Source organism: Pundamilia nyererei, unplaced genomic scaffold (genome assembly GCF_000239375.1).
Source record: "Pundamilia nyererei isolate P.nyererei 1_Seehausen unplaced genomic scaffold, PunNye1.0 scaffold00140, whole genome shotgun sequence".
NCBI lineage: Eukaryota > Metazoa > Chordata > Actinopteri > Cichliformes > Cichlidae > Pundamilia > Pundamilia nyererei.
The window spans coordinates 1,704,832-1,719,485 of record NW_005187541.1 but is presented as its reverse complement, the minus strand read 5'-3'; the positions used below and the strand labels follow the sequence as shown (position 1 = coordinate 1,719,485).

Below are 14,654 nucleotides of genomic sequence, written 5' to 3'. Positions count from 1 at the left end.
TCTATCTATCTATCTATCTATCTATCTATCTATCTATCTATCTATCTATCTATCTATCTATCTATCTATCTATCTATCTATCTATCTATCTATCTCTGTCTGTCTGTCTGTCTGTCTGTCTGTCTCATGAACTGGTACTGCAGCTCTAATATGCAAGTGAGTGGTGCATCACTGATGGCGGATTTGTCTTTTTCCAAGGGTCCGCCTGGACCAAATAGCGCACCAGGAGCAAGAGGAGAAGATGGAAATCCTGGACCTAGAGTGAGTGAATACAATAGGTCAAATTTTCTATGTTGATTGCATTCAAAATCTAATTTTAATGTTCTAATTTCTTCTATTCTAGGGTCCTGGAGGTACCCCAGGTCCTAGTGGAGAAAAAGGTAGAAGAGGACCTCTTGGCCGCAAGGTACTGAATGGAACTAAATTTGGGATGGCTCATGTTCTTTCATAACAAGTTTGATTTAATCATAAACACACTGGCTTAAGCCAAGCTCTATCACATTACTGGACATACATGTGGAGTCTATTTGAGTGAACCAGAAAGCACTGTAAGAAAACATTAAGGATCTCCTTGCAAAACAAGCACATGTTATTAGTTAAATCTATAGTAAACCGATCATATTAAAGATATATAGTCACACTTTATTCATCACTTTGACATTTACCTTACATCTAAAGGTATTTCATTATCTTCATATCTTTGTAGGGAGAGCCAGGAGAACCAGGACCTAAAGGTGATGTTGGACCACCTGGCCCCTTTGGAGAGCCTGTAAGAGCAAATCATCTTATTTTATTGCAATGTTACTGAATGTAAATTTTCTGAATATTGAGCAAGAAATTATTGTTTAATTGGGGGGAAAGGGAAGATGATAGCATTGCTATTGTTTTCCCTCTGCTACCCCAGTATTTTGAATTAAAATATGTTTTTCTTTTACAGGGTGAAGATGGTAGAGATGGTTTTGGTGTTCAAGGGCCTAAAGGAAGAAAGGCAAGTGATTTGTGAACTGAACATGCCTAATTAAAGATAACAACCCCTTCTGTAATGTTGAATAGAGCTGTATACAGGGTGATGGCTCTGATGCATCCAAAATAAAAATTATTTTTGCAGTTTTATACAAAGAGTACTTAATGCATATGTGATTCTTCTTTACAGGGAGATGAAGGATTCCCAGGATTCCCAGGTCCCAAGGTAATGCAGAACACTAGCAGTGAACCTTTAAAACAAACTGTTGTGTTTTCCTCAGATGAGTAAACTTATTATTAGATACTCGTCATTTCCATTTATCCTCTTTTTATCCATCATTTCAGGGAGCAGCTGGAGACCCTGGCACCTCGGGTGGACCTGGATCCAGAGGAAATCGTGGACAGAGGGTAAGTTTTAAGTCCACATTTGAATAAGGTTAATATACACGTCTGTTACAGTTTCATCAGATGCCCCAGCCTTGTTCCAGATCTCAGCTGAGCAGATGTGTTTGCTGTTGTGAAGTAGAGGACAGGTTCTGAAGTTTTGGTTTAAATATATATCATGCATTCTTGGCAGCAAATGACTTGCATGCACATTTGTTTTATGTTTGAAGATAGCAAAGTACAGGGACTCATGGTCTGTTTTAAAGTACGGACATCTGAACTGCTTTAAATGTGAATTTCTTTCTTTCCCCTAACTGTTAACTATTTCCAGGGAGTCTCTGGGGATATTGGTACACAGGGACAAAAGGGAGAAGTTGGATATCCTGGGCCATATGTAAGCATCAAAAAATCTTTTTTACAACTTGCGTGAATTTAATTTGCATAACATTATGTCATCAACAAGTTTATTTCAAGTTCATTTATAACATTGCCTAGATACAGGTGTTTCATGTTTAAATACACAGTTGTGGCCAATTTCCTTATATTATTTTATAACCTATTAGTGTAAGCTCTTCACCTTATCCCCCCAACTGGTTGCGGCAGATGACTGCCCCCTTCCTGAGCCTGGTTCTCTCTGAGGTTTCTTACTGTTACAAGGGAGTTTTCTTCCCACTGTCGCCAAAGCTCTTGCTCATAGGGGGTCATATGATTGTTGGGGTTTTCTCTGATTTCTTTGTATTATTGTAGGGCTTTTACATTACAATATAAAGCACCTTGAGGCAACTGTTGTTGTGATATGGCGCTATATAAATAAAACTGAATCGAATTATATTGGCTGTAACTCTCACCCCTAGGCTGGATGTTTATTTAGTTGCTGATACCCTGTTTTCTCTCTAACAGGGTATCAAAGGACAAAGAGGACAAGGAGCTGTGGTATTTGATCAGATATTTGTGTGAACTGCATTGAACAGAGCATAATTCTCATAACTTTACTCAGTTCTACGCATCACAGCCTTTTTTTAAAGAAATGTTTCTGTGGTTTCTTTGTTCCCTCAGCAATGTGACCTTGTCAGAAAGATCAGAGACAATTGTCGTAAGTATAATTTAGTAATTTTCAGCAATGTGATTTAATTTATTTTTGTGAACTATTGATGCCTATGCACTGTGTGCTTCATGAAACATCTTACCATATTCTGTGCAATTTTCTTTACCAGCTTGCTGCTTTGGTAAGTGCAAAATGATTTGCTAATGAAATAATAATTTCTTCGACTTAGACTTTTTGTTTATGTACTGTATCCACAACCACAGTGAGAACAAAAATCCTTTATGTTGACATCATTAGGTAAGCAGGAATGCCCACTCTACCCCACTGAGCTGGCTTTTGCCCTCGACATCTCACAAGGCCTTGGCCGTCCAGTCTTCAACAACATGCGTGACACAGTCCTAAACATAGTCAGAAAAATTACAATCGCTGAAAGTAACTGTCCAAGAGGAGCTCGTGTTGCTTTGACCCTGTATAACAACGAAGTCACCACTGAGGTCCGGTTTGCTGATGCCATGAAGAAACGTGCCCTGGAGGAACGCATTGAAGGACTTCAGATCCCACAGACAAGAAAGCCCCGCAACTTAGAAACAGCCATGAACTTTGTGGCCCAGAACACTTTCAAGAGGATACGCAGTGGCTTCCTCATAAGGAAGGTGGCCATCTTCTTTGTAGGTGATCAAGTTGGTCGGCCACAAGCAATTACTCGTGCAGCCCTCCGCCTTCACAACGCTGGAATTGCCACTTTGCTGCTGGTCAGACAGGAGGACAGAGCACTCTCCAGAGCGGTGCAGGTAACATAACAACATACAGCCAAAGTAAATGTTAATCTTATAGGCCATCAGTTTGTATTCAACTTATAACTTTCCTCTCCTTGTATACCAGGCCAACAACACAGCACTGGCCCAGGTCATTGTCCTTCCCAACGCTAATAGTCCACAGTACAATTCAGTCATCCAGAAGGTTATGAACTGCCATGTCTGCCTGGGTAAGACCTGTTTGGGTGGATTAGTATTTATGAAACAGCTTCTCACTTTTATTTTGTCAGATTTTGATGTACTTTTATCTAAGAATAGAGCCATTTTTTCCAAGCATTGTATAAAAGGAGACTAGATGAAAAACTGTTGAATACAGATTGTCTCAGTCCATGTAAAGGAAAAAAAATGCATAATTTTATTTCTTCTTTTTTAAGATTTCTGCTCTCCGGACCAAATCTGTGACTATGTTCCCCCAACGGCTGGCCGAGATAGGAGATCTTCCACCTCAGATGTCGACATTGACATTGCTTTTGTCATGGACAGCTCTGAGTCTACCTACCCAACTGTCTTTGCCGAGATTAAACACTATATATCTTACATGGTAGAGCATCTTCATGTGTCTTCAAATCCCACATCATCTGCTAACCACGCCAGAGTGTCTGTGATTCAGCAAGCACCTTATGAGTTCCTAAATAACAAATCTGGGTCCCCCCTTCATGTTGACATTGGCTTGACTGAACACACTTCAGCACAAGATATTATCAAATTCCTGGTAGAGAAAACACCCCAGCTGGAAGGTGGCCGGGCACTCGCAGAGGCAATTGAAAGGACGGTGGATCAAGTGTTTGAGAAGGCACCTGTACAACGTGACAAAAAGGTACTCATACTGTTTGTGACAGGAAGTGTGAAACAAGACCAGGAGCAGCTGATACGCATTGCCACTGAGGTCAAGTGCAGGGGCTACTTCCTCATCATCTTTGGTGTAGGTGAAACATTGAGTGCTAAGGATGCAAGTGTCTTGTCAAACATGGCCAGCGAGCCTTCAGATGTCTTCTTCAAACAGCTGAAGAGTAGCTCAGACTTTTATGACAGAAACATCCAGACCTTTGGCCAGCTACTGCCCAAGTATATCAGTAGTAAGTTCAAGATATATTTTGATGGGCATGATACATTTTCAATACCTTTTGCTTTTCTTTTTTTAATATTTTAGAATAGATTCTATTTGTTACATCAGTCTAACAAATCCTGAACTAGTTGTGTTCTATGTTGCATTGTTTTTCAGTTGAAAATGCTTTCCACATGTCCCCTGAAGTCTCCAAAAACTGCAAGTGGTTTCAGAATGACCAGCCACTAAAAAACCCCTTCACACCATCACAGGAAGTGGAGTAAGTTTTGTAATTTTTGTAATGCTGTATTATTAATGCTGGAAACATTGGTGGTTTTCTTTACAATTTTTTTTCCCTTAACATTGCCACATTTGTAGGAAACACCAGAAGCATCATGAAAATCACCAAGCAGTTCATGAAAGAAAGCACAAGGGTAAGACTGTTGTTGAACAGATTTTTCTTTACTACTTTTGCATTTTCGGCTAGAAGTACTGACAGCTTTGGTCACTTTAAGTCATACACACTGTCGCTAACTGCTAAAATTGCCTGCCCATAATTCAATAATATTTTTACACTTGTTTTAGAATATTACTTTTATCATGCTTCACAAAGTAAAGATTACTTATAAATTTATGCTTCTTGGCCATGCAGCAAAATAACATTTGTTGACATCATCCACCACAACTACAACATACTCTTTTTCTGTTATTTTCTTACACACAGATGCAGAGGAGCTGCACGTCTCTAATGTCACCTCCAGCAGCTTGAAATTGCGTTGGAGCAGGCCAGATGCAAAGCTCTTTGTTTACTTTGAGGTTGTTGTGGTGAGGCTCCATGACCATGCACTGGTGCTGAAGACCAATGTGTCGGGTACAGAGCTTGCTGTGGACAACTTGGAAAGTGCTCAAATGTATCAGGCTGTAGTCACAGCTTACACGGCCGAGGGCCAAATTGTCTCTACTCTCAAAGGCGTCATTACTACAAGTGAGTTTATAAAGACAGCTTTAGCTTTTTCAGAAATTATTCATTCATATTTTGCATGTGTTGCATATTCAACTGTAAACATGCCATTGGGGTACAGAAGTACACAAGCACAAACGTGGAAGTCTTCAAAAGCTCTTATGGAGACCACTTAAAAAGAGCTAGCTTCAAGTTGTTACAGATGTAACTATCCATTACAGGTTGTGTATCCTAATAGATTTTAGGGGTGTATAATTCTCAGTATATTAGAGATTTTTTTTTTTTTAATTACCACAGGCCTGATAACTTAATGGTGATTAGATCATAAACAAAACAAAAGTGTCTGCATTCTGATGTATACCATGTACATTCATTATTGGAACAATCTTTTGCTGAAAGGTACTTGCTCATAAAGAGTTGTTTGATGTTGGGTTTTTTTGTTTTGTTTTTTTAAACCACTGTAGGATTTTTACCTTGCAATGTAAAGTGCCCTGAGGCAACTTGTGTGATTTGACTCGAAATAAATTACCCCGAATGGAATAGAATACAACCTCTACCAGATTACCATACTTTGAATACAGATTACCCCACATAGGTACTGCAGTTCAGGAGGAGGAAACTGTAATATGTGTGGACATTGGTATTAACATTTGTATTAACACCATGTAACACTGGTCTTGATTTCACAGCTGTCCCAACCCTGTGATTCAAATTAAATAGTTCCCCAAAATGGCAAAATAAAATGAACTAGCTTGTTTTAGCTTCTTTGGTTTTAGGGACCACTTCAAGCCGCAGACACACCCTAAGAATTGCCCTTTCCTAGCTAAATTAATTAATTTATTGCATGCTTTCTATTTTTAAAGTTGTATTGACAAATACATTATTTATTATTTCACAGAAGCAGCTGAGCATAAGCTTGCCAGCCAAAACACAAGTACTCCAAATACCACACCCCTGGACAAACCAGAAACTGGTGAGTAACTTTGCATGCTTGTGTCTGTATATTGCTTAGAAACTTCTTTGCTTTTATAACATTTCCTATATAATTAGCAGCCATATATCGGAATACCAGTATATTGGACCTGTAATCAAAATGGGCCAGTAATATATCTTCGAAGTAGCCCCCATAGAGTTGTGTTTTGCTGGGTTTCCAAGGTATTATATTAGCTATGTAAATAAAACCTGTAGGTTCAAGTCAAAGATCGTGGTCTTCTGTAATGCAGCAATATCAAATGGGACTACTGCACTAATATTTTATTTATCAAGTCACTAGTACGTGCAAAGATACACCGCAAGTTGTTTACAAAACCTTACAAAATCAGCAGTTTAAGCCCTAGTGTCTCGGTTTGTTAATCTAATCTTTTCCCTTATGTATCGTGACAAACAAGGCACTTGTGGGTAAAATGTGTGGCACTATGAAGAAGTTTGTTTCATCAGAAAATACCAAAGGAAAAGAAACCTTACAGCTGTTGGTCCTTGTGAAAGGCATAGAATTTAGAGCACAACTAAGGCATGAAAACACAAAAGTAACTAACATTTAATGAATTTAGTTACAACTAACTTGTCAGATCCATCCATGAAAACTTAAAAATAATCTTCTTTCATTCTAATCACAACTTTTTTATTTTTTTAATAAGCAAAACCTCTTCTAATATATTGCAATTATCCAGACTCCCATGTAGTGGATATAGTCTCATGCTGAATGCCATTTCTTTTCCTCTGCAGGCACAAAAACTAATTTAAAACCCCTTTCAAATACATCTGAACTTCTAATACATTTGTTTACTTGCTACTTTCAAAGCTTACAGTTTGTTGTATGCTGTATTTGTTCATCTAATCCTCACACAAATGCATCCTCTTTCTCTATTTGTCCTCCATCACTGCTATATCACAGCTATTTGTTTGTTTGTTTGTTTGTTTGTTTTTTGTTCTGCATGTTCTAGTTAATGAATTGGCAGGCCCATGCTCGCTTGACTATGACCCTGGAATGCCCTGCAAAGACTATGAGGCTAAGTGGTTCTTTGACAGAAAGAACGGGTTCTGTGTACAATTCTGGTATGGAGGTTGTGGAGGGAATGGAAATAGGTTCGACAGTGAGGCCCTCTGCTTGAAAAACTGCGTGAGGTCAGGTAAGTGCAGAGGTGGGTCGAGTATCAAAAAATTGTACTCAAGTAAGAGTAGCATTACTTTAAACAGCGGTCTCCAACCTTTTTTGCGCCACGGACAATATTTTCACGGACCGGCCTTTAAGGTGTTGCGGATAAATACAACAAAATAAAACTAGTTCCGGTACTGAAAAAAAGAAAATTTATTCATAACACACGTGAAAAGACCCAGGAAAGCTGAGTTAACGATAAAAACGATAACAAAATAACGCTGAAAACCGATAAAAACCCTGAAAACCATACATTTCACACCTGAGCCTCAACTCTCGCGGCCCGGTACCAAACGAGTCACGCACCGGTACCGGTCCATGACTCATACCATAAATTGTATGGGTGTGCATTTATTTCTGCATATTTAGCAAAAATATGCCATTTCTTCACTCACTGAGGTGATGGTTAAGCTTCAGCAGCAGTTTGCTCTCAAGGTTCTTTCTGTGAAGCTGTAACTGTTTAGCAGTGAACAGGAGTCCTGCATGACTCACAAGTCCTTCACAAGCTCCAGATGCAGGAAGAGCTATATTGACTTTGATCGACAGCTTCTTGATGTGAGGAAAGCCATGCAATACATCCACAACTCCAGTGAATGGACATGAAAGGTACCTCTCCAGCTCCCCTGCTTCTGGCTTTCCTGACCCCATGGATCCATCATCTTCGTCGAATAGGCCGCTGTTTGTGCTGGCCTCATCCAGCTCTGGGTCTAGGTGATGTCTGATGAAGTGGAGACCTGTGGAAAGATGTATGGTTTTCAAAAGAATTACCGTATTTCCCGGACTACAAAGCGCACCTGAATATTAGCCGCACAAGCTAAAATCAGGGGAAAATCCTGTTTTGTACATAGATTAGCCGCACCTGACTAAAGGCCGCAGGTGTTTCAATGTTGACTTGTCATATGTAAGAGAATATGCACAAAGGGAATTGACAGGAAAGAGATGGCTGTTTGGAGACCCTTTTATTAATATTTTGAAAAACAAGTTATGGGTACATATTTGCATAACTTTTTAGGTATATGTACAAGTAGCGGTAATTACAAGTACGAAACATGTACTGTGCTTCATAAATGAGTAACAAATGTAGTACATAACAGTAACCTACAGCACACCAGAGAAATAGATTCAGACTACCTTTTAGGCTCAGGTGCAGTGACACGACTTTAACAAGAAGAAAAGTCAGTCATTCACCACCATCTTCCTGCGCACTAAAACCACCAAAGTCCTCTTCTCCAGTGTCGGATATGAACAGGCTCAGGATGGCTACGTCATCCCCTCTCAGCTCCTTTCCTTCGTTGTCACTTTCAAAACCAAAGAAATCCTCGTTGTCAGTGTCAGAGTCGAACACCCTCAGAAGGGCCGTGGCGGTGTCCTCCTCTCCATCATGCAGCAGTCCAGCCCTTCGAAATCCGTTGGTGATCATGGATGTTTTCACACATTTCCACGCTGTCAGATTCCACCGGTGGAGTTGAGCATAACTTGCTTTTCGCAAGTTTATCGCCGCTCGTCATCCACGACTCCCGCTGAATGCATAGCGCTACTTTGAAGTTTGTTTTTCACGCTACTTGTACAGCACTATGTTGCCTGGCGGATGGACATGTGACCAACATACCACTCTTGAACCCCGATACTGTGTGTCTGATCACATGCCCTTCCGCCAGGCAACGTAGTGCCGTACAACAGCGGAACAGAAAAGCCGCACCTGACTAAAAGCCGCAGGGTTCAAAGCTTGTGCAAAAAGTAGCGGCTTATAGCCCGACAATTACGGTAGGTCTGGTCATTATAATGCTGTATACACTGCCAAGTTGCAGATGTTTGTTTGGAGCTAGCCTCCAAAAGCTGGGCATACACTGTGCGATTTTTGGCCCATTTTGAGACGATTTTTCACTCGCGCAACCATTTTGGGGATTGGCCCGAGTTTTGCCTTAATCGTGTGTGCATCGTGTAGTATACATGGGGTAACGAAAAGCAGTTAACACCTCACGACCAGCTCCCAATCATCAATCATATGGTCCCATGATAATCAAACCTGTTTGAAATCCTGTCGCCCCTCAACGCAACCTCTCACACTGCGCACACACAAACACAGAAATGAAAGTGAAAAGGTGGAGCAGCACGTCAGTGCAGCGTGTGATCTGGACACAAGAGATTGAGGCACAACTTGTAGGATGAGGCAAGCTCATCCGAGTACTTAAGCTAGAGCTGCCACCCAGGCAAAAGAAAAATAGAACTATATCACGTTATAACGTTAAAAGTTTATTGTTCTAACAATATACTTTTCATGTTCGTGCAATATACCTTTCGAACGTGATAATTATGTATATTGTACAAACATGAAAAGTATATTGTTCGTTATAACGTGATATAGCTCTATTTTTCTTTTGCCTGGGTGGCAGCTCTACGCTTACGTATCTGAGGCTTTTCAATGTGGCCTCACAAAATTATCACGACTACAACAACCATGAAAAGAGTTGGATGGACATTGCTGCTCAATTGCAGCTGCCTGGTCAATGTTTTTCATTAGTAATTTAGCAAAGTTGATGGTGGTGGTGTGTCTGTGTGAGTGAAAGACACAAAGAGGGAGAGCGAGAGACAGATTATGTATGATAATCTTTATGTTATGGATGCACAGTTTGAGCACTCAGGTCGCATCAGAGCATCAGGCCCTGCATCGTGACCTATGAACTTCTAACCTCTGCAATTTAATTGAACAGTATGAGCAGGAGCGGAATAACGTGACTAAAAAAAAATCGCAGTGTTTGACCAGCTTAATGCAGACTGTTTAGACTAAACAAGCTGCTGTTTCACATAATAAACCCTGTCAGCCGCAGTATTGCCTTCTGTTTTAACAGTTAAAGCAGTAGAGACAAGCTGTTTGCATGTTCGTGGAACTCCAGTGTCATCAACCAGGCTAGCTGTTAGCTCATAGGCTAACCAGCGAGCAGTTAACAGCCGAAGCTGCACAAAACACCCACAAAGTTATCTCACTACAACGTAGCGCCGAAAATATGACTCGCAGCTCGAGCTCGACACAGCTGCTGTAACATAAGACTGACATCCAGCTAACCACAGCTAAAAAGATAATTAGAGAGAACTTACCGTTTCCTCAGGTTACACGAGTTGAGTTGTTTCACGCTGAAAAGTTGGTTTGTTTTGGCTCTCACTGAAGACACCGACACTGAAGACATACCTATTCTTTTGTACTGCTTTTAAGTGAAACATCCTTTGTATGTGAGGAAAATGCTGTTCATCATCTTCAGCTCTAGCGTAGACTCTGCCACGTTTTCATGTTTCTTCTTTCCGTGTGTCCGCTACTTTGAAACGCTTGGGTCGCTCTGCCCGCCACAGTTTCAAACTGGTCATGTGACTGCATGGCCACATCTCATTGGTAAAAAAGTTACCGGAAACTCCACTGGTGGCATGTTATCTAATGTGTTAAACTAATTATTTTTTAAAAAGTAATGAGTCGAATTTTGCAAATGTAGCGCAGTAAAAGTACCGTTTCTTCTTCACAAATGTACTCAAGTAAAAGTAAAAAGTATCGTGCAAAAAAGGTACTTTAAATGGTAAATGGCCTGTATTTATATAGCGCTTTACTAGTCCCTAAGGACCCCAAAGCGCTTTACATATCCAGTCATCCACCCATTCAAACACACAATCACACACTGTACTTAAAAGTACATTTTTTTCAAAAACTTACTCAAGTAAATGTAACGGAGTAAATGTAACTCGTTACTACCCACCTCTAGGTAAGTGATGTTGTCAGGATTTCAGTGGGAGTGTGCCATCACCTGGTTAATGCAACGTATGCAACATGGGCCTCAACTGGATATGCAAAACTTACAATTTAAATTGTCATTTTTGACATATATTACGGAGCCCCTCAAGGGACATGGGAGAAAAAAAAATGAAGATGAACTTTTGTGAAATCTTGCAAAAGTTCATAGAAAGGCTTATCATACAGCTACTTCATGAATGGGCCATTGTTTGAAGTCTAGCAAATCCCAACCTAGCCTAGTTGCAACCATCTGTCATTCCTAAAAATGCACCCTATAATACAGTTTAAGCTGCTAGAGAGTATTTTAAAATCAAAACCTTGTTAAAAACGAGGCACTAGTCATAGACACCAGAAATAATTATTTCTAGTCTAAAGCCAGTTTTTCAGGAGTCAGCTCACTTTGAGACAGTCTAATAGCATCCAAACCAGGTAGTAGGGGTGGGAGCTTATGAAACAGCCAATGAAAAATGTTGTGGTATTTATTTATGTATTTTATAACAACATCTGCCCCTTTAAGGTTAAACCATGGTAATATTTTTGTATTTTCACAGTGGGAGAGCCTCAGCCAATGGTGAAGCAAGTTGAACAGGTGGAGGTCCTCCCAGATCCTGGTAAGCTCCAATATACACTCACTGGCAATATTAAGACCTGAATATCATGATTACTTCTTTCCAAAAATATTATGTTACACATGCTTTCCTTGCCAACCCACTTTATTGATTAGCTGAAATTGATGTAAATGCATGTGCATGGTATGCAAATGTTAACCAAAAGAAAAAAAACTTTCCCTTTGGTCTAGTTTTAAGCAAGCAAATCCATATCAAACCTTTTTAGACCATCATTAATACATATACATAACAGCCACTGGCTTTGGAAGTAATATCAGTGTTATGTATATTTTCCACACTGCTGTACGCTGTGCTGACTTTGCAGTACAATTAATACTATGTCTTCAGGGGCATCTGGATCCTCTACTGCCCTTCACATTCTCTAAACATGGCTGATGGTGCAAATAAAAAGCCAAGCCAAAGTTATGCTTTTTCTCAATGGCGTGAGCCAAGTCACATGGAGAAAATTAATGGAAAGAAAGCTATATTCAAGGATTCATTACTTTTTTTTGAGCAGAAGGCTTATTAGATAACAAGGTTAAGTCATCAGTAACTTATCAGCTTTGGAGTAAACTGCCATCACATACTCACAGCTAGGAAATGTACTATAAACCTTTGTCTACCTATATGTCCACATATCTAATCTCATATGGAAAACTGCTGATCCCATCAGTCACCAAATCTCATATTTAAAGTGTAATTTAGCACATATCGCATAACCTTTAGCTGCACATGTTTTCATCCTTTTACTGAATACTGTTCTTTCTCATTTTCTTCCCAGCTGCTTTTACAGCTGTGGACATTTGCCAGCTTCCACAAGAAGAAGGTACTTGTGCCAAATTTGTTCTCAAGTGGCACTACGATGCTGCCAACAAGAGCTGCATGCGCTTCTGGTACGGTGGCTGTGGTGGAAACCAGAATCGCTTCGACACTTACGAGCAGTGTGTGAAGGCTTGTGGAAAACCAGGTACTCCTCTTGTTAGTAGTACTCTTCTCTCAGTAGGGACTGGTCATATTTAATGAATGGAAAAGTTGAAACCAGCTTGCTGTTCTGCGCTAAATGTCACAGTAAATGTAACAAGACATTAAGCACAAGTAAATCAAATCATGTGATGAATAATCTTAGATGTATAAATCTTTCAGATGGCTTTTTGTTTAACTATTTGTCACAGATATGTTTAAGACAAATCTAGCAGAAATGAAAATATGCCCTTATTTTTCTCTCCTGTATCTAAAAATGAATTTTGTGACTTTTTGGAAGGAATTGACCCCAGATCAGGAAAAAACTTTGGAGTAAGGAGTTAAAATGCAGCACAAAACAGGCTGATTATAACAAAAGAAAGTTTTATAGCTTATAATGATATTGAGCTATGTTTCACTCTTTTACCAAATAGTACTGGTCCACAGCCGCTGGTCAGAAAACAATATTATGAACCATTTCACTGTTTGCATGGGCAAGGAGACGCCCAACACAATCCCATAAAATAGGTTTAAAAGTCAGAAGCCATCATTCTGAAGGAGTACAAGTTGATTACACTTATCACTGAAAAATGGTTGTTATCATGTTGCAGAAAATTGTATCTTCAAGCCTTTCTTAACTGGCTTAAGCACAAACTCCCCTGCCTTCCTTATCTAAATGTGCTTTTAATAATGACCAAATTAGCCCATATTTGGTTGAATGTAAAGCATCTACATAGAAATAGAGTTAATAAATTGATGTTTAGTTGCTGCTAGCATAACACATACACTTCTCTAGACAGTCTCTTGAGAATCAAGTGATTAAATAGCGATTTAATAGAAATACACGTGGAATTTTGTCAAATACAAAGGACTTAATCATGTTTTCTTCTTCCTTCATCCCCAGAACCAGTGAACCAAAGAGTCATTGCTACAATAAAAACATAGGACGAAAGTCACAGACATGGCCAGCTCTTACCTCCATTTAGCAGATTCTGAGGAGAACCATCCAAAATGGCCATAAAGTAATGGTGGCTGCACTGGATTCCACAAACATGGACTTTATCCCCCAACTCTTGAAGTAGTCTTTTTCACAACAAGAAGGAAGCAACACAATTTGCTGCATGGTTTGTTTTAACCTACTGGTGCTACATGATATGTTTGTTTTACAGGAGTTATTTAGTGGATTTGGTTTTGTAAAATCACGTTCTCTTGAACGATCACAGTTTTCATATTTTTTAAAATGCAGTTTTATGATTAAACAAGAAACATGTATGAATATCTTGGACAGAGATTAGCTATGACTCAGTACATGAAGGATTTTAAAGCAGTAATCTTTTTTATATTGTGGTTAAGTCTTCTTTTTACATTCCAGATTCACATAGCAGCATTGTTTTGTTTTTTTTTAAACTCACTTCATCCCTGTGGATTATTTCACTATTTCACTGTCACCAAATCCACAGCAATGTTTACACGAGTCTAGTGTGGCAGCGTGTGTGTATGTAAAGACAGCGACCAACTGCTGGGATGCCAACATTAATGTAATGTTTAGTGCACTTCTGGATCCGTTGCCTTAAACACAAGATTTCCAGCTATTGAGAAACAGAATGTACTTTTCAAGCTGTTTTTATTTTTCATTTTATTTTGGATTTGCAGAAAGTTATGTTCCATGTGGGAAAGGGTGAAATAAAAATGAATTAGACTTTCTAATAAACATGAGCAACTGATTCATTTTATTTCTTGTTTTGAATTAAATGTTGCACAGCAGTAAAATGCTAGACTTTCATGTCACACAGAGATGTGTTTAATGGAAGTTCATTTGCAAAGTGATAGTTTACTTCATTGGAGTAGCATGGTTTAGAGCAGGGGTATCCAATTTGCGGCCTGAGGGCCACTTGCGGCCCACTTCAACCGTACTTACTTGTATATTGACATGTAGAAATATA

The 14,654-nt window shown here is 39.4% G+C and overlaps 1 protein-coding gene across 1 annotated transcript in view; it reads left to right on the top strand.

Annotated features, from left to right (window-relative positions):
- The window catches only part of LOC102193222 (collagen alpha-3(VI) chain), a gene marked incomplete at its 5' end in the record, with an annotated part of 22,980 nt that extends 8,545 nt beyond the window's left edge, over positions 1 to 14,435 (top strand). The window contains 21 exons of the mRNA XM_005744219.1: positions 199 to 261; positions 344 to 406; positions 707 to 769; positions 938 to 988; positions 1,154 to 1,189; positions 1,309 to 1,371; positions 1,679 to 1,741; positions 2,248 to 2,280; positions 2,404 to 2,440; positions 2,562 to 2,573; positions 2,690 to 3,183; positions 3,275 to 3,377; positions 3,582 to 4,283; positions 4,430 to 4,532; positions 4,631 to 4,686; positions 4,977 to 5,237; positions 6,112 to 6,186; positions 7,157 to 7,342; positions 11,695 to 11,754; positions 12,533 to 12,718; positions 13,616 to 14,435. Coding sequence (XP_005744276.1) covers positions 199 to 261; positions 344 to 406; positions 707 to 769; positions 938 to 988; positions 1,154 to 1,189; positions 1,309 to 1,371; positions 1,679 to 1,741; positions 2,248 to 2,280; positions 2,404 to 2,440; positions 2,562 to 2,573; positions 2,690 to 3,183; positions 3,275 to 3,377; positions 3,582 to 4,283; positions 4,430 to 4,532; positions 4,631 to 4,686; positions 4,977 to 5,237; positions 6,112 to 6,186; positions 7,157 to 7,342; positions 11,695 to 11,754; positions 12,533 to 12,718; positions 13,616 to 13,656 — 2,751 coding nt within the window. The remainder of the gene's footprint in view (positions 1 to 198; positions 262 to 343; positions 407 to 706; positions 770 to 937; positions 989 to 1,153; positions 1,190 to 1,308; positions 1,372 to 1,678; positions 1,742 to 2,247; positions 2,281 to 2,403; positions 2,441 to 2,561; positions 2,574 to 2,689; positions 3,184 to 3,274; positions 3,378 to 3,581; positions 4,284 to 4,429; positions 4,533 to 4,630; positions 4,687 to 4,976; positions 5,238 to 6,111; positions 6,187 to 7,156; positions 7,343 to 11,694; positions 11,755 to 12,532; positions 12,719 to 13,615) is intronic.
- Between the last annotated feature and the right edge of the window lie 219 nt (positions 14,436 to 14,654).